This window comes from Ambystoma mexicanum, chromosome 3p, assembly GCF_040938575.1.
Source record: "Ambystoma mexicanum isolate Mex_15411 chromosome 3p, UKY_AmexF1_1, whole genome shotgun sequence".
NCBI lineage: Eukaryota > Metazoa > Chordata > Amphibia > Caudata > Ambystomatidae > Ambystoma > Ambystoma mexicanum.
This window is the reverse complement of record NC_090925.1, coordinates 75,832,685-75,859,166: the sequence shown is the minus strand read 5'-3', so window position 1 is coordinate 75,859,166 and position 26,482 is coordinate 75,832,685. Positions and strand designations below refer to the sequence as shown.

At 46.9% G+C, this 26,482-nt stretch overlaps 1 protein-coding gene across 4 annotated transcripts in view; it reads right to left on the bottom strand.

Annotated features, from left to right (window-relative positions):
- LOC138580121 (zinc finger protein 684-like) overlaps positions 1-20,388 on the bottom strand; it is an 84,530-nt gene extending 64,142 nt beyond the window's left edge. For 2 of the 4 annotated variants that reach the window (XM_069650401.1, XM_069650403.1), the window contains exons 1-3: positions 19,904-20,386; positions 9,657-9,783; positions 9,218-9,325 (exon numbers count right to left, since the gene is read on the bottom strand). In XM_069650401.1, coding sequence (XP_069506502.1) covers positions 9,218-9,325; positions 9,657-9,783; positions 19,904-19,954 — 286 coding nt within the window. In that variant the 5' untranslated portion in view covers positions 19,955-20,386. Of the gene's footprint in view, positions 1-9,217; positions 9,326-9,656; positions 9,784-19,903 lie in introns of all 4 variants that reach the window. The other 2 variants (XM_069650400.1, XM_069650404.1) reach the window with 2 other exon arrangements.
- Between the last annotated feature and the right edge of the window lie 6,094 nt (positions 20,389-26,482).

Here is a 26,482-nt window from a genome sequence, read left to right as displayed (position 1 = left end):
ATCCTGGAAGGAGCCGAGTATCCTTCATAGCCATGAAGACTTTGGACGACCCGTGGACCGGACCTGAGAAGACCTGGCGACCAACTTTTTCTGCAGTCCAGGTGGAATCATGTATGGCTAGGGATCTTAGAAGACCTCCATCTGTGCTTTGACCCATTGCAGTGGTAGGAACAATACTTCTTGACTTTTTGGTGCCTGTTTGCTTGGAGTCTTCGAAAGCATTCCTGGGCCATCCAGTGGATGGACCAACTCCAATTTGGGCTCCTTCGGTAGAAGAGTCGCCGATCCATGTTTCGGCTCAGAACTTGAGGGGTCATCAGCATGTCCTGTAGGAGTCCTCCCAGCAAAATGAGACATCCGTTTTAAAGAATTTAAGATCGAAATAATGGATTGGGACAGAATTAAAATTAAAAAAACACACACACTTACAGGGTCTCAAATCACATCAGTACACATCATATATGTTAAACACCCCAGGTGTCCTGCAGCGTTAACTTATGTGCTGTCCAATTGAAAATGTGGAAAGGTTTTTATTGCTGCTCTGATTAAAATCGATTGTCCATATTGGGCAATATCGGGCCAGTAATGAAAATGAAGTAAAGTGAAAGGTTCTGTTGTGAGTATAAAAACAAAAGCAGCATGGAAACAGAGAAACATGTACTCATTGAGTGTCCTTGTATGGCGAAAGCCATCCAGTTAAATCTCTCCAATAATACCCATGACCTGGCCACAGTCAAAGAGAGCGCTTGCTAGCTCCGCTGCCCGAATACGGGCAATAATGGTTTACATTTGGGTCTGTACCATATATGGAGGGCTTGTGAGCAACAGTTGGCAAACATAGGGGTGTACGTGTAGCCCCTTTGTCAATTTTCCGGCACACAATGAGAATGTGTACGTCGATGATGCATCTATGCATTTTATTTTTAATGTATTATACTCTATTTTACTTATTTTTCACTTTACTATATTATTTTGTTCCTGATTATATTTTAACTCTGACTAGATGTGATGGCTGGAAGCTTTAGAATGAATCTTAACCACTGGCATTGCCCTGGACAACTCTCCGGACAATCGTTTTTCGCCTGCCAAGCCATTACAGAAGGGGGAAGGACCATATGCAAATCAGGCTTGGCCCCACCCAAAAGGGGCAGTCCAGGCCAAACTGCTAGGTCACATCCCTTCTGCACGAGACCACAAGCATCCCCACACATGGTTCGGCCTTGTTGGGCCTCATCAAACTGAATAAAACACATTAAAGTATAAATAAAAATAAATAAAAGGTCCTTGTTCTAGAGAGTGGCTCTCTTCCCCTGAATTTCTCTTTACTCTCGGGGGTTTCCACAAACGACAGTCCCTTGAATGTTTCTGGTCAAGCAACAACATTGGCACACAAAACCCTCCGGTTTTGTACTTATGTCTCTTTCACAGTTTCTGGTATATTTCTCTGCCAGGATTTTGCTCCTCTTCTCCTGGTTAACACAATCCTTTTCCTAGTCCTGATGTTTCATTTCAGGACCTCTTTGTTCCTGATAAACACAATTTGTTCTTGTTACTGCCTGGTATACCCTCCTGCCAGGGCTTCATGTATTCACATACGTGTAATTGCCTGGATATTTTCCTGGCAGGTTTTCTTGGATTCACACTTGTAATTGCCTGGTATACTCTCCTGCCAGGGCTTCTTTTGAAACAGGGTCTCTGCCCTCTCCCAGAGTTGCACATACACTCTTGTATCTCCTTGATTATACTATCCTATCCAGGCTTCCCCATATACTTTCACTGTGTATATTCATATACTTTTAAGGCTTTTGCCCATAGTTCAATTCCCCCCTTGGACAGTAAGCTCTTTCTTTCTCTTTCGGTTACCTTATTTACAATTGCTAATCAAGAAAGGAAAAACCCCAACACTTCACTGAGTAATCATATTACTAAAACAAGAACTGATACTCATGGGTACAATGAGTTTGTAGTTCATATCATATGATTAACTGCCCAACATAGGGTCATGATAAATTGAAAATCAATTTCAGACTGCATGTGTTCTTGATTATAAAGTCATTTAACATCAGCTAGTGGCATTCCACCTGTGTGTTGACATAGACAATTGTGTGTGATGTTTCATATCAAGTTTCTTCTTCAAAATGATTTTTCATTATGTGTTTTTACTGTTCCAGTTTCTCATTTTGTAATGCGTTAGAGTCCATATGTCCGCCCGTAATTTGTGTGTGCTCTTTTCGTGACTTCTAAACCATTGGCTCTCATTACGAGAGCCAATGGGAAGTACGGTACTGGTAAGCATGCCGGTACCGTACTTCCCGGACCGCCATACTACAGGCTCTGCTCGCGGGAACCGTTTCACCCGCCAGGTTTTTCCTGGTGGGTGTAACGGCACCCGCTAGCAGAGCACGTTGGATGCACCGGCACATGCAGAGTTGTGCCGGTGCACCCGACGTCCCCATCCCCATTTAGCCCTATGGGGCAGAATGGGGATGAGGAGGCCCTTGATTCTGGCACCGGAAAATGGGCAAGTACCAGGTCCGCCTAACTCGACATGACCCGGTTACGGAATAAATGCAACTCCGGAGACAGCCGTGCCGTTTATGACGGCACAGCTACCGCCAGAGTTGTAATGAGGGCCATTGTGTCCATTTCCAAATATATTATGGTAGAGCGTTGACTGTACATTCCCTTTGGCTCGATGCTTAGACAAGTGAGGCCCACCAGCAGTTGTACATTCCATTTGCATACTATTTCGCCTGCTGTTTTCACTGGATAGATTTCCGATTTCTAATATGGAGTACGGTTTCTGCCGTTCACACTCAGCTCCCATGAGGCATTTTGTGCTGTTATCAGACCGGTGACTTAAATTGGCATCTGAACTGCAGCCCATCTCTATTCTGACGCCCGTCACATTGGGGCTTCACACCATGAGCATGCAGCAGTTTCTCGGTCTTGTGTACATTGCGTAAGTGCGTGGACGCTACAGCGTTACTAATGTTCAACTTACATTTTTTCACTCACAAACTATCTTCATTTAATTATTTCTATTTGAAACGCAAGCAATCATTAAACCAAACCCAGATTTTCAGACCCTTACATTTGAATGCAGCGGATAAAATTGGCTGATGGGACTGAGGCAGTCATATATGCACCTTTATGAACTATTTTGAGCTCTGTTGCCTTAATTGATTGCATGCCAGTAAGATTTTTGATTACGTTTCCCTACAAATGGTTGCAAGGATCGACTAGCGGTCTATTGGGCACTATCATTGTAACTGTCAGCACTTAATGGAAATTGGGGGGGTTGTACTTGTTCATTAGTGTTGTGCAGGCTGAGACATGCTTTTTTTATGGATTGGATTGTTTGTTACACTAAGACTTATGGCCACTTTCACATGTTTGTTTATAACAGGCTTCTGAAATATATACCTGTAAACTAACTAGTTGGTCCTTGTGTGCCATAGGACAATTCAGCCTGAATACTCACAGGCTATTGTATACACTGTATATGGTGGTGGTTATTACATCACACACTATAGTGCTTGCAATTTCAATTGTATTATGTTCAGTGGCGTTGTTTTGAACATTGCTTGAATATGGTTTGGTGAGTAGGTTTTATGTAAATTGTTTTTATAAATTAAATCAGCTATTTCATTTCTGCCACGCCCAACATTCCTTGCAGTCTGAAATTGATTTTTAATGTATCCTGACCCTATTTTGACCAGTTATTCATATGATATGAACTACAAACTCATTTTACCCATGAGTATCAGTTCTTGTAATGTTATTTACAATACCTTGCATTTGGCGTGCCCGCCGATCCACCCCGGTGTGCCTGCTGTCTGTGGGTGGACTCACTGCCTCTACTTGGCGTTCCTGGATTCTCCCAAAGTCAGGGTGAAGGTTTCTCGTCTTCCTTCTCGCAACCACTTCCTCTTGGCTTTCCAGTTGTCAAGAATTCTCCAGTTCGTCGGGAGCGGACCTGCTCCTGCACAATACCGGACCCTTCTTCCCGACCCCTCCAGACTTACCTAAGCCTTGCATATTCCTGTAACTGCTGCGCCCGGATACCTCCGGGTCTGGTGCGCATTATAAATGATTAAACCAATAAACAAACAAACCATGTTCATGGAGAGGCAGGGGAGGTCCGCGCACACAGGTCCTAGCACCACGGGGACAGTGTTGCAGTACTGGGTTGGCGCCTCCCCTTAAAAGGGCAGCTGTCCAGGCATTAGTCAGGAATCTCAATGACGGGCCAAAATCCCTCAGCATCTTTGCAACGGCTGACTTCCCGGAGATGTGTAGAGGCGCTAAACACTGCTCTATGACAGTAAATTATTCTTACGGAAATTTAAGAAAACAATAAGTTTTCATAGTAAGGTATTATTTACTTTATGCAAGATTTGTTTAAAGACAAATACAAAACTGAGGGTGAGGAGAATCAAAAATAGGAGATATGACTCCTACCCAGAGACTGCTATCTGGGGGCGAAGAGTTTGCCTTTCACGTTTCGTGAGCCTGCCCTTCTCACCTTCCACTTCACAGTCCGGTCTGCCTTCAACAAAGGTAAGACCATATATACACACACACATCTACAACTGCTGCGAGTGCTCCCTTGATTCCCTTCAACCACATACCCTTGCCTTTCCTCCCCCAGCCTGTTGTCGAATCCTACCTACCCCATCGCTGTATGGTACCCAAGACATCCTCTAATATTCTGCTCAATCGACCTTTTACCAGACAGTCAAACCAGGTTCTGCTGTTGATCTCTGCTTTCCTCATCTTCGCAGGAATCCCTAGCATAACCTGGTATTCTTTTCATCCTCACCCGTACTGACCCCTCTACGGACACTTTTGGATTCAGGTACTAACAACAGTCTCTTGCAGCTTCCACTTGGCTCGTCAGCTTTGTGTCAGGTGCCGGCGAGTGAAGTGCTGCTTTCTGTTACCTGCGAACACCCAGGAGTCTCTCGCCAGCTCCTGGAGTTCCTGCAGCATGTTCTCCTCCTCCAAACCTGCCTCAGCCTTTCGGTTTCTCGATCCTCACTGAGAGGCGCAGCTCTCTCCCACCAGCAGCAGACATCGACTCTCTGCTTAGAACGCTTTCTGGGCTTGTGGCCTACTTCACTCTGCACTGCTCTATCCTTCTTCCTCATCACAGTATTTTGGCCATTCTGGGAAAGAAAGTCCACTCTTGACATTTGGCACTAAAAATTTGGATAAACATTCTTAATGGCATGTCAGTCCTGGATCAAGCCTGCGCAGGTCAAGGGCATGGTGTTGAGCGCCACAGGTGTTAGGCGCCGATGGTGTGGCGCCCACATTACCTTCACATTGGCTTGTTGTGGATCTTCGCCTCTCCAATTCTCTGGCCTGCTGTGCGCCGCAAGACTGTGGGCTTTGCGTCCCAATGATTGCGCGATGCGCCCTCGACTCCGCAGCTACCAAACGATGCACACTCCACCCACGCATCTCGACACTCAATGCCACATTTCTGTAGGGCTTTTTGTGATCTGGCGTGAGCTGAGATTACGCTTCGCAACTAGAAATGTCGATACCAGATGCCCCTGCTCCGCAGGACCTGCTGCCCAATCGATGCACGCTGCCACCATGCAACGCAACTCAGTGTCTCAATGCCACCATCCTCCCTTGCAATTAACTGCCTCCGTCTGGAGGCCTCTCTTTGGCGAGTACCTCCTCCTCCATCTTTTCCTGTTGACGCTGGCCCTCTGTCTCTACAGCTACATCTACACCTCACCCTCTTTGCTCAGTCTGAGCTGATTGGCCTCAGCCTAAAGTCTTTTGTCTGGACTTCTACCTGCCTCCCTCGGCTGCTAGCCGCCAGGGGAGTTTGCTTGTGTACGGTGCAGCATGTTTGTCCTTCTCTCCTCCACCCCAACGGCGCTCTCCACCTCCTCTCTTAACTGCTATTCTATCATACATCCAACCTCTCTTTCAAAGTCTGGAAGAAAAAAGTTTAAAACAGATCTCCTGCCCTCAAATCCTGGTCTAACCATTGCATACACCTACATCAGCACCTCTTCCAGACAATTACTGATAACCTCTTTTCTGTCCCCTCTCCTGACCTATGGACCCACCATCTGATCTCTACCCTCTTCACCGATTAATGGTGGCACTAGATGGGAAGTACTCTCGGCTCACTTTTCATCCTCTAGGTGCATCATTAATGTCAATTACAATGGCACTGTCATGGCCAAGGGCTCTCAACCCAATATTATCCTTTTTGATGGACTACCCCTCTTGTCTAGCTAACTACTGCCCCATCTCTACTAACCTCTTCCTTGGCAAACTTGTGGAGAAGTTTGTCTTCCCCCAACTGACCCATCACACTGAACTAGTTGATTACCTACATGACCATCAATCTGGATTTTGAGCACCCAGAGGCACGGAAACTGCTCTCCTGAACACCCATGAAGAATTGCAAATCTTGACTCCAATTCTCCTGCTGTTCCCATTCTCCTTGATCTCTCATCTGCCTTTGACATGGTCAACCACTCTATCCTAATAAAACGGCTCCAAGACACCCTTGGTATCTCAGACCGGGCATTGTATTGGCGACCTTCTTCCAATCCTCACCAACCATCCTTCCCAGGTGCACCTTGATCCTTTCTCCTCCCCCACCACGCTCTCTACATGTGGTGGTCCCCAGGGCTCTATCCTTTCACCTTGGCTTTTCAAAATCTACCTTGCCCCTCTCGCTCACCTGATCTCCACCTTTTCTCCTCACCTCCAGTGTCACGCTGATGACACACAACTCTTCTTAAAGCTCTCCTCTTCCTCTTCCTCCTCCCTCATTCCAGACTGTCTGTCTGCTACTCAGTCATGGTGTGCTTCCAATGATCTCTGTCTTAATGCCAGTAAGGCACAGATTATTCCTATTAGAAAACCTGTTCCCCGTTTCACTCCAGCACTCTGGCTGCCCTTAATGGGCCCTCTTCCTTCTCCTTCTACTGAGGCCAAAAATATTGCAGTCATCTTGGACTCCTCTCTCCCCTTCACTACTCACATCTTGGACCTTGCCAAGAAGGCCCACTTTCAACTTCACCTCCTCAGAGGCATTCTCCCTTTCCTCACCTTCCCCCAGAAGCTCAATGTCTCGAGACCACTGGTCCTCTCCAGGCTGGATTACTGCAACAGCCTATTCCTTAACGTGACGCTTTCTTCTCTTTGCCCCTACAACTGATCCAGAATAGGGCTGCAAAACGTATCCTTGGCCTCAAGCCCAGGGACTGTATCTCTCCAGCTCTAAACTCTCTCCACTGGCTCCCGGTGGCTGCGAGGAACAAATTCAAAACCCTCTGAATCATCCACAAGGCTTTCTCGGGGGCCTTGGACCCCGCTATCTCCATCGCTCTCTTGCTAAATACTTCCAGATCTCTTTGTTCTTCCAACTCTCTGCTGATCAAACGTTTCTCCAAGAAGGGAGCTGGGGGCAGATATCTCTCCTCGGTGGGGCCTCCCTCTGGAACAGCCTCTCTCGGTTTTGAACCGGACCACCTCAAGTTGCCCAATCGCCACCAACACCATCCTCAGCACTGCCCGCTGGGCCCACACCTCCTGGGACATCGCCGCCCTTCAACTTAACCTGTTGCCCACAGGCACCTTTCGGCACTTCCCCACCGGGGAGGGGGTGCAGAAAGCACTTATCCTATCCTGCTCTCCCCCTCCCCCCCCCCGAGCCTCTCCCCTCACCTGTCCTACATCCCTCCTTTACTGCACTGGCACATTACGAATGTCACAAGGCCCAGTAGGACCATTGTCGTTTTATTATTCACTGTCACTGTTTTATTAGTAAACAGTGATAACGAAATATAACGAAAAGAATGTCGGATTTTTGGTTGAAAGTATATACGGGGTGTGGGGTAAGGGATTAAAAAGGGTTGGGGGTAATAAAGCTAGGAAAACAGGGGGTTTGGGGGAAGGACCCCACAATTAAAAGAGGAAGACTTTGAAAATGTTTTCATTATTTATCCTTCACTGAAAAGGTTTTTGTCATTTAATAATTTGTTACAAACACATGGAACCATTTTATTTACTCCCTTGTTGCCTTCCCTTCTTGCTTGTGGCACCTTGAAACACTGTTTTGTTGTATAGGCGCCTTACAAATATCCAATAAATAGATAGGTGGAAGGTGTTTTCACAACAAGTTTCAGAAGGCCGACCAGCATTGTAAGGTTGGCTAAGGGACATGAGTAAAGGTTTTCCCTACTATTCATAGGAGGATGAATGGACGTGTGACACTAGGCAAAGAGGGTATTAGGTATGGGAGGGTTATCTTCCAGGGCAAATGGGGGCTATCATGTCTCACTCGATGAAGCCATGACATCTCCCCAGAGGTTGTGACCCCTCCCCCTCCCCCCCCCCCCCCCCCCGACTCCCCCTGATTTATTGCAGTGGGCACGGCCTTCGATCCAGAGGCTCTGGCTAGTGTATGTATAGTGGCCACCTCTACAGGGCCATGGCCACCTAGTAGGTCCAAAACAAACATATTGCTGGAGCATGCACAGTGGACACTGACGACGCCCGTGGCCACAGCCAAAGAGCATGGCTAGTGGCCCATAAGAAACTAGGGTTTAACACACTGAAAATATAAGTTAAAGTTAAGCAGATTGAATGCAACAAAACCCTTTAAATTCAGCGGATGGTGGAAGTCATGACTAGCTTAACTCGGTGCATTCCCGTTGGTAAGCCCATGTACACATACATATTATAATAAAAAGGATTAACAATGATATACAAAATGGCATTAAGGGAGGGCATCTCATTATGGAGGAAATGAACAATTAATCCCGTCATGATTGCCCCACACCCGCTGAATTTCCAGGTGTGTGTTGTGTTAAATAATGTATGCGTCCACACATCTCTGCAAGGGAGACAAGATGAATACATGGCTAGTAAACATAGGGATGACATTTTTAAATGGCGAACCATGCACACCATCTCTACACACAAGCATCTGGCAAATAGGGTGTAGGGAAAGAAATGTTACAGGAGTCTTTATAACGGGTGTGTCACTTTTCAGCCAAAGTCAGCATGCCTCATACCCCTCCCATGAACAATTCAAGATAAATAGAATGACAGTCTGACAGATGTTGACAGGGTATCCAAATGTTCCATTTGATGGGAGTGTGCTTACCAAACAGACAATAGTGATGGTGACCTCAACGTCACTGTGATAATCTCAAACAGTTCTACTTACACAATATGGTGTTATCCGTGTGGGTGCTAGTTGCAGGATGTTGGGCCTTTGGTTTCAGTGGCTCTTTTTCTATATCCACTTGGAGCAATGTATCGTGAATCTTACAGCCTGTGCAAACAGATAACACACTGTCGATAAGAAAGGAGCGTGCCAGGAGAGTTAGCTGAAGAAAACATACTATGCATGAAGAGGATGTGAATCTCTCAATTAAACCATATTGTGCATGCTGTCAAAAGGGGATACACATCTGCATTTTACAAAACTGTACAAAAAGGTAAGCACATGTAAATATCAGTGCCGGGATGACAAAGTGTGGAGTAAGTGCAGTTACACGTGTAGAATAACATTGTGTACTATTTATCATATCTGCAGAAGAGAATTGGTAATAAAAAGTAAGACCGTCACAGCTGGTACACTTGGATAGACAGTACAACATTACCCAGCGAGATCAGCGCTTGATGAATTTCACGCATCACAGTCTTGTAGAGTTCTTTCTGCCATTCATGTAGAAGCTTGGTCTCTGCTTCGGAGCAGAATGCTGCAGAATCATGGAACGTAACTGGCACCTACAAGAATGAAGGGTCCATTACGAACTCCTTACACGTAATTCAGTTAAAATGTCAAAGAAAATCACAAGTCATAAAAGGCTACCCTTGTCTCTTTTCCAAAAGCCAAGATGGAACAGCATCAGAGTGGACCCAAAACTGCTTCCATTGCAACAGGCACATCACTTCAATCTGTAAACCCAACAAGGCCTCAGATTTCTGGACTAACAGCAGATGGAAACCCCTGGCCTCATGCCCTCACCTTGGAAATATTAATCGCCCAGTACTACAATGTCTATAGTATCAAAAGTTGCTGCTTTGTTGCCCCTTGCCTTTTCAGGCTACATGTTGATTGCATAATGCTTACAACACTGGTATACCACACTTGTTTCAGTCTAAAAAATATGCAATGTAAAAAATTAAAAAAGATTCAATAGATATTATACCAATCTCTAGTGTAAGGGTAAGGCAGTTGCAGCTTTGAAGGAAGCAGGGAAGAGTTCACTGGAGAGAGAGGTTAAATAGCTCAACAGAGATATGGGTAAGTGATTGAGACTAGGCCTTTGAACATATAGGGAGTAACAGGGTCCACTGGAGCGCAATATGGATTGGGACTGCAAAGGATGTGAGCCAATTCAATAGGGAAAGGTAAGTTAAAAGTAGAAGAGGTAGGGGTAGAGGTGGTGGACAGGAGGAGGGGAGGGAGATAGAGGAGTTCTGTCATTTAGAGAAAAATTAGCGAGCATGGTCCTTAACAGAAAGCGAGAAGAAAATGGATAATGGCTTGGGAGGTGTGAGCAAAGATTAGAAGGTAGATGCAAGTTTGCTGGGGTGATTCAGACAGAGCAGATTAGGTTAGTGACGTAGATGGATTTGGAAGAGTGCAGTGTAGAGATTATGGCATAGAGGGAATTTTCGTAGGCTAGGAGTATGGTAGGTGTCCATAATTTGTGCGAATGTCATATGTTATGGTGCATGTTTATTAGAGGTTTTGAATTTAAGAGGTGATCTAAGGCTGAGGACCGAAAAGTGCGAGCAGAACAGTGTTGGTCAAATTGAGTCATAAGTACATAGTGAATGCCAGAGAAAGCATGTTCAAAGGAAGAGGCCTTAACAGGGGAAAGACAGGAGAGGTCATCACCTCATCAAGGTAAGGGGAAAAAGACTCCTGTCTGAATTTCCTCTTTGTCATTTAAGAGGAGCGATAAGGTGTAGAAGGATGTTAAAGTGAACAATGGAGTAATTGGAGGGGGCCGGAGAGGTCGTAGCAAGAGAGCGAATTATAAAGACAGGGTCAAGAGATTGCCACTGGAGTTTGTAGGCTGAGAGAAGAGGGAGCTCTCAGGTAGGTAACAGTTAAGTTCAAAGCAGGTGTCTGCAGAGGGGATTGCTGAGGTTAATGTTCCCTGAGCATGACAACGGGGATGTCAGTAGGAAGTGACTTAACAGAGGAAGAGAGTATAAGGGGGTTGATAGAGGAGAAGGAGGGAGTAGTTGAATAGTGGAATATTTTAAAAAGTAAGAGTTGATGTCAGACAAGGGTAGAGGGACAGTGTTGAGGGCCTTAGTGATACTGAACTGCACACCACCTTCCTTCCCATCAGGTTGGGGAGAGTGGGAGAAGGTAGAAAAGTCAATGTGGAGAAGTGCTAGTGTAGCAGAATAATGAGGGGGGATTCAGGTTTCTGTGATAGCAAGAAGTGAAAGTTGATGGTGATAAAGAGTCAAAGTAGTCAGTGATGTAGGAGTACTTTGCAGAGGAATTGTGCATCCCAGAGGCCAAGAGAAAGAGTGTTAGGAAGTGGGGGAGAGAAGCAGGTTTGAGGTAGGCAAGGGGGTGGAGGAGGTTAGATATCCGGCTAGAAAGGGAGCATCTTATTCGAGGAGTGTGGGTGCGGGGGAGAGCCGTTAGATGGAGCGGTGTCAGAGAGTGCTGCAGAAGTTACACCAAGTTGAGGCCGACTGCTATGCCAGAAGGGAGGGGAAAAAATGAGTAGAAGGATAAATGGAGCAAAATCGAGATGCATCCTGGAGGGTAGAACAAACAGGCAAGTGACAACAATGAATAAAGTGTGCAGCCCAAGAGAGGGAGGGTAGGTGGGCAGGTGAAAGGGAACAGGTAGATGGGTGGCTGAGAAGAAGCATGTGTACATTCTGGGTAGGCTACAAGAGGGCAATAGCTAACAAAAGGACAGTTAACAGGTCCAAACAGGGACCTGCCCATTACTGCTTTTGGCCCTTGGCTGAAGCCGCTGATAGAAGACCGAATAAGAGGAAATGTGTCACATGCCTCTGTTAGCCAATCACACTGCTCCAGGTCGATTCCAAATTTGCAGGCAGAGACCTGGGGGTATTGTAGGCCCAGAAGGTTTTATTTTGCAGGTAAGACCTTCATATAGTGCAGAGGGTCCTTTGGCAAAGCAGGATTTGACCAAGAAAAAGCACATCCTTTCCCTTTGCCATCCAATTGTCTGCAGAAATCGGGTCATGCTCACTGCCAGGTAGGTCCTCAATGGTACTGCTCCCGTCTTCAGAATGGAGCAGCCCCATCTGCTCGAGGATGGCAACTGGGAGGCTGTGGGCCTGCCTCAAGCCGCGACATCTGAGCACACGCCAATGTGAGCAGACGTGTGGCTCAAGTTAAACTCTTTACTGGTCCTGCAGAGACTGCTGTTGTCCTCAAGTCTGCACCGCCACTGGTCAGCAGAGCTCCACTACTGGGGTCCTGGTGCAAAGCATGAAACCTACTATTGGCCCTGACAGATAGGAAATGTGCAACAAGGCAGCCGTGTCTCTATCTTGACAAGAACGCTGGCACTGCTGCAGCTCTACTGTACGGCTAAAGCACATTTCAGGAGAAGCTGAGGGAAAAAGATAAAGCCGGACCCAGCCTGGAAACTTGCTGTCCAAAGAACAGACAAATAAACATGAAGTTTGCTGTGTAGGACACTCTATTAAGGTGAGGGGGTAGTGTCATAAGGACGCTGTTGTGTGGCTGGCTTGTGGACACCCAGGACAGCGGTCCCAGCCTGCAGGCACGCAGCATGCAGTTACGGCGAGAGACAGTTGCCGGGGGCATCTAGGCTTTCTAATAGAGCCATGAGCACATGACTGGACAGTTACCTGGGGGCACCCAGGTAACATACACTGATCTGGGATCACCCAGGTCAGTGGGAGCTGCAGTTCTGTGATCACACACTGGAGGCCTGTAGTTCCAGTAAATGACATACGAGACAGAAGTGCCATTCATGAAGCCTGCCGCCATTCTAAAAGCACGTACCGGCTAAAGCTCCTTTTATTGGCAGCCTTTCATCACACACTCTTAAAGGGGACATTACCACAAAGGTCATGTTTTTCCTTAAATGTTAAGTATCCAAGCGATACAGGCAAAATGCCTGTTGTATAGGTCGGACATCATTCAAGAACTTATGGAGGTGACGGGGAAGAGGGCAGTGCACTAAGTCTAACTGAATACAGACGCTCAGGCAAAAATACATGTCCAAAATTGTATACTGTGCTCAGTGCAAAGACTACTCCCCGACCATGCGCAAAGGCCTACATAGCCAAGCATGCACTGTCTCGTGCAATCCAGGGGTCTCAAACTAGCTGCATGCCCAAAAATGCATTTTCCTAACTCATGGCCTCAGTGCAGCATATCTCTACCTGGGACAACCACACTACATGTCCAAGAGTGCGCACTGTCTCCCTGAGTCCACTCGGGCACATGTAGAATACGTATTGCCTCACTCAATGAGGGCAAGCACATACAAACACAAATAAATGTCAATGAATTCACTTTGGCCAACTTAGTGCATACATATTCCAGAATGCACTATATAAACGCCTCCACAGAACTAAGTCTTCTAAAGTAGTGTGCCTCCTTCAGTACAGATGCCTTAAGAATTCTGCAGTCACAGGATACACTCTGCATCTACCTAGTATAAAAACCCCTGCAGGACTGTACACTCTCTCACTCGCACAGCCCTCCTTCCAATACACAAAAACGTTACATGGTCTAACAGGCACCATGGATTACACAGTAGAGAAGTCCCTACAAATGCACTCACAAATTTCAGTCCAAATGAAGAAAAAAAATAGATATCTTTTCGGACACATTCCATCATTATTGCAACTCACCACAAGTCACTGGCAAAGAAAGGTGGGCACTTCTGTTAACTGATAAACACACGCCTTTTTAAAACCCAACTCCTATTGGACATGTCCAATACCCCTGAAACGTTTGTTTTATAATTTGCCTCCGTGAAACCACACACCAACTTAGCCGGCAGTCCCTGGTCCCAAAACCCACACTCGCTGTTGCCACCCTCACCCTCCACTCCTTATCGTTCATCCAACAGCTCAATATCCAGGCAGACAACCAGCCACCCAACCCGCTCACGCCGCCAGATCAGCCGCACCACCCGCCCACTCACACCTCATGTGGCGAACCCCACATTCTAGAATACCTTGCAAAACCTCACCCAACAACCCGGGAACTAACACCTCCCTCCACACGATCACTATACCTACCAAGCACATCACTTCCAGCCCTGCCAGGCACACCACTATCCACACCATTCCACCCACAGAGCACACTCAGAAACGCCAGCATCTCCCCCCACAAGTCCACAAGATGCAACACCTCTGCCACCACTCGACCCGTGCTTCTCGCACACCAACAACCAGTTTTCGCAATACGAACCTCCAACATGTTAGGAAGAATCATATGCAGAACCCTTTGGGAACACTACACACAATTAAGACTACAAATGTAAGTACAATTTCACCTTTGGTACAAGCCTGTACTACACAGTAAAGTGGTAGCGATGGCTGAGCAGCCAGACTTATCTCAAGAGTAAAGTGAGCAGTACAAGAGTTTACACAAAGGACAACAATTACTATGATTCAAACAAACACTGATTGAAGGTTTCTGAGTAAAAGAACATACATGTATTTACACCATCAGTTATAAAACAGTTCACTATCATAAAGCAGCTGAAAATCACAGTCTTAATACACTACAACAACCCCCAATCAATTCTGGACAAGTTAGGTTCATAATTAAGTGCGAGCAAAATGGCACTCGAAGAATTTAAAAGGGAGAAAAGACAAGGCTATTCAAAATCAACAGCACCAACAAGTTCTAGGCAGGGTAATCTAGAAAAGGCTACTACAACTAGGATTCAAGTCAATAGGTCTGGGCCAATGTTAATGGTTCAGTGTCTTTGCAGAGGATCACCAGTTCAAAGTAGTTTGCGGTTAAGTCTTTGCCAAGTGTTCAAAACGAAGTTGGTCGGAGGAAAAGTTATTCAAAGGAGAAGAGAAGGACGAGCCTTCGGAGAGGCGAAAGATTTCCCGCACTTACACTGCGGTCGGACGGAACGAACGACCAAATTTGCACAGTACCTTTAAAGAAGAATGCTGTAGCTGAAGCAGTTGTTCCTGGCAGTTGCTGCAGGTTCGCGGTTCCTGAAGTTTCAGTCGTGGTGACAAGAAGGAGGACGGCTGGAGGGTCCTGCACTGCCCAGGGAAGAAGCCAGCAGCGGAGCAAAACGACGAATAAAAGGTGCGCTCCTTAAAACCCAAACTGGTTCTCTTCCCACTGGCTATCCGATCTACTGCAGCGATGCACAGTAAATTCGACCAGGATGAGGACCGGTGTCTGGTGTTTGGAGAGCTGGTTGTTCCCACCAAGCTCAAGGGGAGAAGATTCCTTTCAGATCTCCTGTGTCGTCGAAGTTTCAGGCGATTTGGACCTGCTGCAGGGCTTCACCGGGTGTCCAGTAGTTGCAGCAGTCATCTTCCTTCAGCTTCTCGTTGGTTATCTCATTCCAGTGGTGACTCTGCCTTCCAGTCCCAGAGACTGGCTTTTTATGCACCAAATCCCCCATTCACACAGCCTGGCTGTCAATCACACAGCAGGATGGCTGGCCTGGCAGGGCAGCCACCTAGCCAATCAAACAGGAGTGCGACTTGGGTCTCCAAGGAGACCCTGTGCAGGGGGCCTCAAACCCCTCCCTCACATCCTGCCCACCCAGCCACTCAGGCGCCTAAGGAGGGCTTCTGTGCAGAAGCCTGCCAAAGGACAGCGAACAAAGGAACCAAACCTGGTTTGGCACGCAGAGTAAAACACTACAAAGACCTTTACAAAAAGATGTGGTGAAAGAACTTGACAGGAACCAAGTAAAATTAAAAGTGGATTACCGGGTTTGAGTTTGAGGCTACCACCATAACCTCTAACGGTACCAAAGGCTATTTTCATAGTCTGCGGTAGAATAAAAATGGTAGATACCCCTGCCACCAGCCAAATCTTAGAGAAAGGGGAACATACTAATGTTCCATGAGAATCAGACAAAAGGGGATAACTATTAACCCCTCCAGTACTCTATGGGAAGATAGGGTGTACTGGGTCTGTAAATTTAAAAAGACTAGTAAAGTCAATGGCAGTTTTACATGTTCTGGAGACAGTAGTCAGTCCCAGAAAATGGAGTTTAAAATGGGAAGTCTGAAAATACAACCCTGTATCACTGCACTAAAGGTGCTGGGTGACACACAGTAAAAAGATGATGCCTAAGGGGTGGGAAAGACTCCATAGCCCATGAGCAGAAAATGTACAACACACAGCAAAACACATGTAAGAGTGGGAAAAAAGGCTCACACTCTTACCAGGTTAAACATTTAAACCCTAGAAATCCAGCAAAGCTGCCGATGGACTCAACAGGTAAGGGAAATTAGCCATTCTGGAGAATTCTCCCTAACACCATGCTCTATTCCTTCTTTCATTCGATGGAGGATGCCATCTCCTGTACTGAATGACAACAGGAATGCCGTTGTACCCCCTCACAGTGATGCCCTGCAACACAAATCAACCTAACAACCCTCTCACACCCAAAAAGCCTGTTGGTCTGGCTCTCCAATATGCCCTCCTCAATACTAGATCCCTCACAGCCAATCCGCAGGATATATTCGACCTTATCTCTGCAGACAACTTAGACATCCTAGCCCTTACAGAAACCTGGCTTTCCCCTACGGCCGGCCCAGCCCTTTGCATTGCCAAACGCACAGGTTATATGCCATGCATCGATGTGACAGACCCGATAAGAAAGGCAGCAGAGTCGCCCTCATTTACAGAGACTTACCCGCACTCTAAACCACCAACCCCACCCTACTTCCCAATGGTGAAATCCTGTCTGCCAAACTAAAATTCTCATCCAACGCCTCCCGCACTATCCATCTCATTTACCGCCCTCTGGGCCCTATCGCCTCCTTCAAGAACAATTTCACGCAACTCATCTCCTCCAACCTTAAACCCTCCACGCAACTTCTTATACTGGGTGACCTCAACTTGGGATTCAACGACCCCTCTGACACTAACGCCTCTGCCATAGCCATCTCCCTCGCTGCCCTAGGCTGCATCCAACTTATCACAGAGCCAACGCATGCCCATGGCCACAGTCTTGATTGGATCGTGGAGCATAAAAGTAACATGTCTATTCTCGACAACCGTCCTTGCCATTGGTCATACCACCATACCGACCCCTTCACCATACACACGTATAGCAACCAACAGAGATCAGAGCCCATCCCACTCACATCATTGCTCACAGCTCACGTAACCTAACCAATAAGAACCTCATCCCCCACATCAACCTACAACTCCCCCCGCCTCCCACTCAGTATCCCACAGCCTTGGTTAATCATTACAATGCCTTACTTCAGAAGGCCATGAACCTCCTGCCACCCCTCAAAGCCAAGAAATCCAAGAATCCCACACATCTCAATTCCAGGTGCCCACCAGAACTTTGTGAAGCGCAAGCTGCAAAAAAAAAAGCAGTTGAAGCCACCTGGCTTAAAGTCCCAACCCCTGCCAACAAAATCAGCCTCTCCAAACGGTTTCTCCATTACAAGCAACGTATACTGAGCGTCAAAGCTGCCAGCTACAATGACAGAATCTCCAATGCCTCCTCCAGCTCATGAGAACTCTTCACCATGCTGAGAGAATTGGAAACCCCCATCTCCCCTCCATCCACAGTGCAAAAAGACTCAGCCTGTAACAAAATCCAAGACACCTTCACAGGCAAAATTACACAATTACAAACTAAAATAAAAGACACACGTGCCTCAATCCCAGCTGCTTGCCCATCACTGCCACCTGTTCTTAGGGAATTCCCTCCTTTCAAGTGCCAGCCCATCAGCATCTACTCATTTGCAACCATTATTGCTGGCCTCAAACCTTCCCGCTGCAAAGGGGACATTTGCCCACCCACCTTGCTCAAAGAATGCGCTAATCCTCTCCTCCCCCTCATTGCCACCATCATTAACGCCTCCTTCGCCATCTGCATCGCTCCCCCCACTATGAAAAAAATCTTGAATCACCCAACTATTGAAAAAACCCTCACTTGACCCAGCCATCCCCACCAACTAGCGGCCCATCACCACAGTACCATTCCTCCTGAAAATCATGGGCAGAGTGACCTACTTACAAATCCAGCCCTTCCTAGAACACATCATATCCTGGGGTCGGGCAATCAGGCTTTCGCCCGAAGCACAGGACTGAAACAGCCCTCCTAGAACTAAAAAAACAGCTTGATCATGCAAACAACCGGGGCACACTCTCCTTGTTCCTGCATCTGGACCTCTCTGTGGCATTTGACCTCATCGACTATAAGATCCTTTATCATACCCTCACATCCTCAGCTCACTTCTCCATAGAAGCCACCAGCTGGATAGCCTCATTCCTAGCCGAACAATCACCACAAATGTTGGCTGGAGAAGCCTCGGCCACACCAACACCCACAGCCTGCGGAGTACCCAAAGGCTCTTCTGTCTCGTCAACCCTCTACAACGTATACACGAAGCCCCTCTCCGACCACCTCCATGCCCTGGGTATCTCATACACAAACTCTGCGGAAAACAACCACATTTTCATCCCTCTCACTGGTGAATACCCCAAAGACACCCTCAAAATCAACTCTATGTACAAATCTATCCAATCCTGGATGGCCACACACAGTTTCGCCCTGAACAACGCCAAAACAGAACTTCTCATGTGGCCCCCCGGCCCATCTTGCAAAACTACCCAGAGACTTTGCATCTTTCATCATTGACGGCCACAACATTGCTGTCGCCTCCTCCGTCAAAACTCTTGGCGTCTACCTGGCGTCTATCGCTGACTATGTCCAGTCAGGTCAACCCCATTGCATCAACTTCTGCATATGCCACCAAGCTCATCAACGGCAGCACACCCTTTCTTACCACCCCAAACCGTCTTGAAGTCGCCAGAGCCCTTATTGGGTCAAAAATAGACTACTGTAATTCCCTACTCTGTGTCACTTCTGAAAAAGAACCTAAACAAACTCCAAACAATCCAAAACAACGCACTAGGGGCCGCACTTGACTTGAGCAAACGGGACCATATATCCAAGGGCAGGAAAACTGATCATTGGGTACCAGTCAACGATTTATTTGCATTTTTAAAGCCCTCACACAGCCCGGGGGCATCGAGGCGCTGTTACAGGAATATGTCTTAGTTGCATATTTATAACGCACTTACTACCCAGAGGTTTCTAAGTGCAGACCCGGGTATTGAACCTGTTTGTTTGTGTTGTTGCTTCGTGTCGTCTTGTTTCCTAGGCGAGCACGGTGCCGCTGAGCTATCCCTCACTCATTGCTGCCTATTGAACGACACTGCCCGCTACCTAGCAGAGAAAATAACCAAAACTGCATATTCAAGACATACCAGATCTCACTAGACTCACCACTTTAACGCACCCAAGTTCAAACAGGTGGAGCCAGCTTCCCCGTCCGCGCTCCTACACCCTGGAACAAGCTACCCACCCATCTTGGAAACAAACTGTTGCATTTAGAAAACACCTGACACATCCAAACTGACATTTCCCCTATCTCGCCGGCTGTAGCGCCTAGATGCCCAAGGGTTTTGGGCGCTGTTATTAATGTATAAATAAATTCATTAGTATTGACCATTTATAACAGAACCCAAACCTGCAAACTGGCCACACGTCTACGATCCCAGCGTCAACATAACGAGCTATTGCACCAGGTTGCTATTGAGAAAGCTACTGTGTGTGTATTTATTAAGGGAAGATCCAGTGACCACCCATCCCCCCCCATCTTAACTCACCTTATCCGTAGGATGGTGCCAGGCCATGTCTTTCCCAGAGAGTGAATGCATCCTGAGGAGGTGGGCAGAGGCTGGCACCTGACACTTGAGACCCCCACCCCCTGGTCACTGCCCACTGCGCAGACCCGGAAGAAGGGGGAGGATTCCTCGGCAGAGCCGGCCAGGGCACTGCGCATGTGCAGGACTGGAGACGCTAATCCCCCACCGCCGGCTCTTCATACCCGGAGCCGAAGCTGCCGAGCGAGTAGCGGAAATACACGAGCACTTCCCATGGAGCCGAAGCTGCCCAGTGGCCGAGCGCCGGAAATACACGAGCACTTCCCCGAAGCCGAAGCTGCCCAGTGGCCGAGCGCCGGAAATACACGAGCACTTCCCCGGAGCCGAAGCTGCCCAGTGGCGCCGAAGCTGCCCAGTGGCCGCGCGCCGGAAATACACGAGCACTTCCCCGGAGCCGAAGCTGCCCTGTGGCCGAGCGCCGGAAATACACGAGCACTTCTCCGAAGCTGACGAGCGGCCACAAATGGCCGAGCGCCGGAAATACACGAGCACTTCTCCGAAGCTGACGAGCGGCCACACATGGCCGAGCGCCGGAAATACACGAGCTCTTCCGAAGGTGACCGCACGAGGAGAGCGAGCCAAGTGTGGTTTAGGGGCCTCTGTGCTTACACGAAGCATTAGTGACCCAAATAAAAAAAAAATCTACAATAGTACAATTGTGTGATTTCTTTTTCAGTTTTTATAGTCCATTTACGGATAAGTAAGTGCAGTAACAGCGAAAGGCGCCGTTGTTTATATTGCGGCATTGATTCTGTTTCTGACTGAATACATACCAACGCTCCCTATTTTTTTTATTAAAATTTTATTTTTCCCTTTCTCCCACATAAAACTTAAGTGCAAACCTAGGGGAAAATTCGTGTCTCCCCCTTTTCTGTGAAAACATCGCCACCTCATGTGCTTCTGAACGTTGGCCTACTTGCTGCCTGACACCTGCCCTTTGCTTCTTACAGATCCTTCTGCCACCTTGCGTTTGTCCAGCGGTCTTGAAGAATCCCAGAGTCTGACCACTGACCTTTTTATTTTTTTAAGGATGTTTATCCTTTTATCGCTCTCATAACTTCTGTTTTACCAAATTAAAATCCCAGACTAAATGTGTAAAAAAAAGAAACACGTTTGAGTTATATCTTTTTCAATGTAGAATTTAAAACATGTGGACCTGGAGGCTATTAGAGGAAGCAGGAGAATTAAGTATGGATTTAACAGGAGATTTATTGAAAGGCCAGGATTACTGCTAAATAAATAAGTGGTGGACAATGAAGCAGCTGACGTTTGCCTAGTCAAAATGAAAGGCCACTCTTAAGCATTCAATAAACAAGCAGCCCATTTAGATAATGCCTAATTTCATAATTTACTAAATCCTGCATAGCACAAAACCATACATGCCAACATTTTTGACTTAAAATCTGTAAGAATCTTAAAATTTCAAAAATAGCAATTAGCATAAAAATGACATCAAAGGAACTGATGTCACATGAACTTTGACCTTAAGACATCACAGGAAATGGCCTCAAGTGACATATTGCCTTGAAGAGATCACAGGAAAGTTCAACATAATGGTTATCACAAGATGGCCAGGGAGCTGAAACCGGAATTACCTACTGAAAAGCTGTAAATCCTTCTGTGTATGCAAATGTCTGCTGTGGAGGAATCCGTTTGAAAAGTCAATGAGGTGATAACACTTCTATGCCCCAAGGGAAGTCATGGCCACATGGGCTTATGCAAATGCAGCTTGTAAGGCAATCCCTAGAACAAAAGTAAGATAGTAACAAATATATTGCTGTGCCCTTTAGTCCATAACCCGATGGAGTACATACAAGGGATTATACATTTCTTCAACATGCAGTCCGGCGTGGACGATCGGGTGGCAAATATTTACCAAGGACATGCCCTAACACTTTTCCTTCTTCACTGTACAGCAACAGACATGGCAACCTTCCCGATTAAGGCGGGAGACTCCCAATTTTGAAATGAAAAATATTGCAAAATATTGCAGTTTTTCACATTCTCCCACCGCAATTAATTCTACCCCCAATGCATTCCTATGGTGAAATTAATTTCTCCCGAATTCTCTCATACAATCTCCCTCGAGGTGCCTCAGAATGTTGGCATGTAAGCAGCGAGCAAAGTCAACATGCGCCTTCCCAAACAGACCTAAAGCAGTGCCTGCTGAGGGGTCTCTCCTTCATGGACCACTTAAGGGATTTCGGTACTACACACTTGCATTCCCAAAGTTGGTCTTTGACTCTGACCCACATGAGCCAGGATGCCCGGGCAGAGGAACTTAACTGGCATGCTGAGGTTGCCAGCCAGCAACGGAGCCAAACAGGGCGAGCCGGTAAATATCCTGGCCGTGGGCCGTATTCTACCACCCCAACGTACCTGATAGGCCACAGGAGAACAGGATCCATGACAAATCTGGGACCCCTGGATGACACCTGAGGCTAGAAGATGCTCTTCCTCGTCACAGTATCTTTGGTGCCTTGGCAGACAAAGTGGCAGAGTTTCTCGGTTTCTCTTGATGATCCCCTCCGAGAATTGAAACAAAATCTGTGCAGCAGTTTTATTCTTCGCTGTGCTCTCCTTCTCCAACTGTAGAAGTCCTGTGAAGATGAAACTTACTTTTGGGTCCTTAAAGGCTTGGCAGATGAGAGTAAGCCCCCTGGTACTCTTCAAAGATTTCTTGCGGCGATGGGTACATAGGTCACTTTTAGTGTCAGGTTTCGGAATATCACGGTTTTCAGACTTTTGATTCTTCAATGCTGCAGCCGCAACAAGGACCTCTGGATAGCTTCTGGTGACCGGGAATCGACCACTGGAGTGGACCATAGACCCTCATCAAGTCTGGACCCTCTGGACATCTTCGTTAGCTTCTGGTGGCGGGAAACCCACTGGGTGACCTTCCTCTGTAACCAGCTACTCTGGACTCTCGCTAGTGGGTAAAAGAGGTCAGTGATGATGGTGAGGATGTCCTTTGAAATGTTCTTAGGCAGTTTGGAACTTTTTCTGCTCTGGGTGTCTAGCAGCAATATGTCAGGGTACCCCCTCTTCTGGTTGGTAGACAGCAACGGCTTTCAGCGGTCACGAAACACACCTCCAGATCCTGGGTGATACCAATGGACTTCTTCGACTCGAGATGTCCGGACACTCCTCTTCAGGACTGATGAAGACTCCTTCTCCGGATGGCAGGCACACATGACTGGCTTCCAGGGCACTTCAATGAAGAGCAGCAGTTTGCACAATGGTCCCTCGTTGCTCGGGGAGAGGTCTACTTTGCAAGTCCTCTCTGGGTCAGTCCTTGGGAGAATCACAACGTTTGTATTACTTGAAGAAATTTCAGCAGCAGACTTCTCTTCAGCTGGGCTTCAAGGAACAGCTTCTTTTTGCTAAGCTTTGACTTCAGCTTCTGAACAAATTGGTAAGTGAGAGGTCCCTAGATATACACATCTGTTCCCCATTCACTCTGGCTGAGCCAGGCTCAGTCAGCCAATCACACAGAAGGGCATACATGCAGGCAGGCAGCCAATCAGGCTCACTCCAACCAGACACCTATAACAAAGGATGTGGTTTGGGTCAAGTACCCAGCCTCTCAGCACACTACACTGCATTCATTTCAGTTTCAGTCAGGGCTGTCGCATTCATTGTGTCACACACACAGAAACCAGACACCCACAACAGAGAATGTGGGCTGACTCCCAACTCCATTCACACTGGTCCCACCCCTAAGGTGTACCCACAACACACAGACCCTGGAAAGGCTCCAGTCACTGTGACAGGGTGCAGCCCCATAGCCATCTATTGTATTTCCACCCAAGAGCCAGTCCGGGGGAAAGGGAACAGAGACATATAGAGTGTGTCCACCCGACAGCTACTCAGGATGAAGGGAACAGAGACATGGCTCCCCAGGACCTTTGGAAACAAGGTAAATGGCATTAGAAACTAAGAGGCCGCAGTGGCCATCTCGCCTTTGTGTAAGAATCCATTGATTCCTATGGCACGGCCTGGGTATCCCAAAATAGAGGATACTCAGAGCCATTGGCAAGTCAGCATGTAGCTGCCACCAGCCCATACCCTGCTCTGCAGGCAACACCCTGGTGCCCAAAAACACACATAAGAGGTACAAGGCTGTACCCCACCCATGGGTGCTGTAGGGGTACCCCATGGGTGTTGTTCACCAAAAGATAAAATGAAGAGCTGCACTGCCAGATGTCTAGGCTGGACCTCAGTACAGAAAACGTAAGGAAAACATAGACAGATGTGTGGTAGGACAAGGACTAGGAAGTCCTGTGCCTCCATAAGGTATTTTCAGCATCACAGTAGGGCTGTCAGCAGCAAAAAGAAACAGTGTTCTAACATAAAGTTCTGAACTTCTTCCAGCTCCTAGCTTGCTTTTCAGCTTCCCCTTCCTTCCACAAAAAGGTCTTGAGGTTCCCTTCCCCAAGTTCAACACAGTTCCAACATCTTGGGATTCCCTTTTCCAAGAAGGCATCTTTTCCAGCTTCAAAACCACAGTCAATTCAAATCTCTTAACATTCAATAATGGTTCCAAATGAACTGTATAACCTTTATGGCTTTTCAGAAGTCCCCGTAGAGTTCGTCTTTCTTTAATCACTACAACCCTTGTTAGGCAAAACAACTTCAATATCTTAGCTTTCCTTGGTTCTTTCCAAATAACTTTCCTTGGTTCTTTCCAACTATGGGCTACTCGGTCTAGGTGCAGATGTTGGACCACACGGTCCACCCATAACAGATCACGCAACCAATAGCCCTTAGCACTTTGTTATATTCACATGTTCTCATTGGACTTCCTTACCAACACAGGCCTTCTCTCTGAACCTGAGTCATTAGTCCACTTTCCATTCTGCTTCTCCTTGTCAGTCTCTTAACTCTGCCACAACATGACTTTCAGACAATTTGCCACCACCACCTTGTTTTTATATTGTCCGTAAGTGCCCATTCTTTCACATTGTCCATCAATGTATCTCTTGCTTTCTTTCCACTTGTGCTGTATTTTCACATGCTTTGCATATCTTTCTTTCAGTTTGCTATTCAATAATACTGCTTGCAACTCAAAAGTGCACTGCAGCTTGTTCGGTATTCACAATTCTTCCATTTGGCTCCAGACCCACTCATTATATGTTTTCATTTGATCAGCATTCTCCTCTGCCCAAATCCAACCTCTGGAGTGCCTCGGCATGAGTGTTTCCCTCTTCACCACTCACTGGTGAATGGCCACTTCTATGGTTTCTTCTCTGGCTTTCCCTCACTCGCCCTTCACTTGCCGGGAGCTCCGGCAAGCAGCGTTCATCACTTCTGAATCTTGCTGCTGCATTCAGCGGTACCCTGGAGTCTTCTGTGTCCCACAGCTCCAGCTGCGGACACGCGGCACAGGGGACTGCATGGCTCTCGACTCTCTCACAGTCAGCTAAGGCCTTGGGGTCTTCCTCACTCCTCTGCAGCGTTCAGCATCTGTTAGGAAAGATTTCTCTTTACTGAACCTTTCCTTTCACATCAATGGACCCCTCAACTTTATTCTTTTATTTTTGATTCTGACATGTACTTTTTACAGTGCAGTGAAGCCTTAAGCTTCACTACACTGTCTTTTGCTCATCTGCTATGGGGAAACTGACAGGCCCTTGATACTGTCAGTACTGGCAAACATTGTTTTCCTTAATCTTGTAGCTATGTAACTACTTTTAGTAATTTGCCATGGTATGACGTCCTTACATCAACACCTGTTTTAACGACAGAGGTTTTTATGGCGAGTTTTTGTCAAAAAAACTTTTTGCATTTTTTGGGGGGAGTGGGAAAGGGCATATAAAGGGTTCGGGTGGGGGACAGGGACAGGTATAACAAAAAAATAGGTAGCGGAGACGGGACGTGGGGGGGGGTGAACTCCTCCAAAAATAATTTAAAGAAAAGATTTAATGAGTTTTTCTGTCATAAAAACAGTAACTTTTTATCATTCTACAATGCATCTTAAAATGTAGTACAATGGGGTACACTTTTTGTTTTGCCCTAAACTAACACTCAAAGGATTTCTAGTTAGGTGTGCTAAATAGACAAGCTGGTGGCAGCAGTGACTTTTCATAATTCTTTGATACTTTTCGTTTTAGACTTACTGCGTTTACCACGCTGGCTACTAACTGTGGCTAGTGTCCAAACATGGCCGGGCCACATGGTTTTTCGCTTGTCCTTTGGCCATCTTGTTCTTTAGCCTTCTTCCTAGCCTGTGAGGCCAGGAAAATCCTTATTTGGACTTCCAGTGCCCGGGAAAGCAGAAGCTTTTGGCAGGATACTGGAGGACTGTGTGTGTTTGCTGGCAGGATGTGGGCTGGGATTGTCTGGTCCCAATCCACAAACTGGTTTCAGTGTGTCTGAGTGGTATGCATGAATGTTCCCGCAAGTGGTCCTGATTGGAACACTGCTGGGGTGTGTGTGTGGGCTAGTACTGCTATTAGCTAGTGGGAGTTTTGGCTCTTACCTGGCCTTTCGAATAAGAAGAGGACTCCTGCACCCATTCTA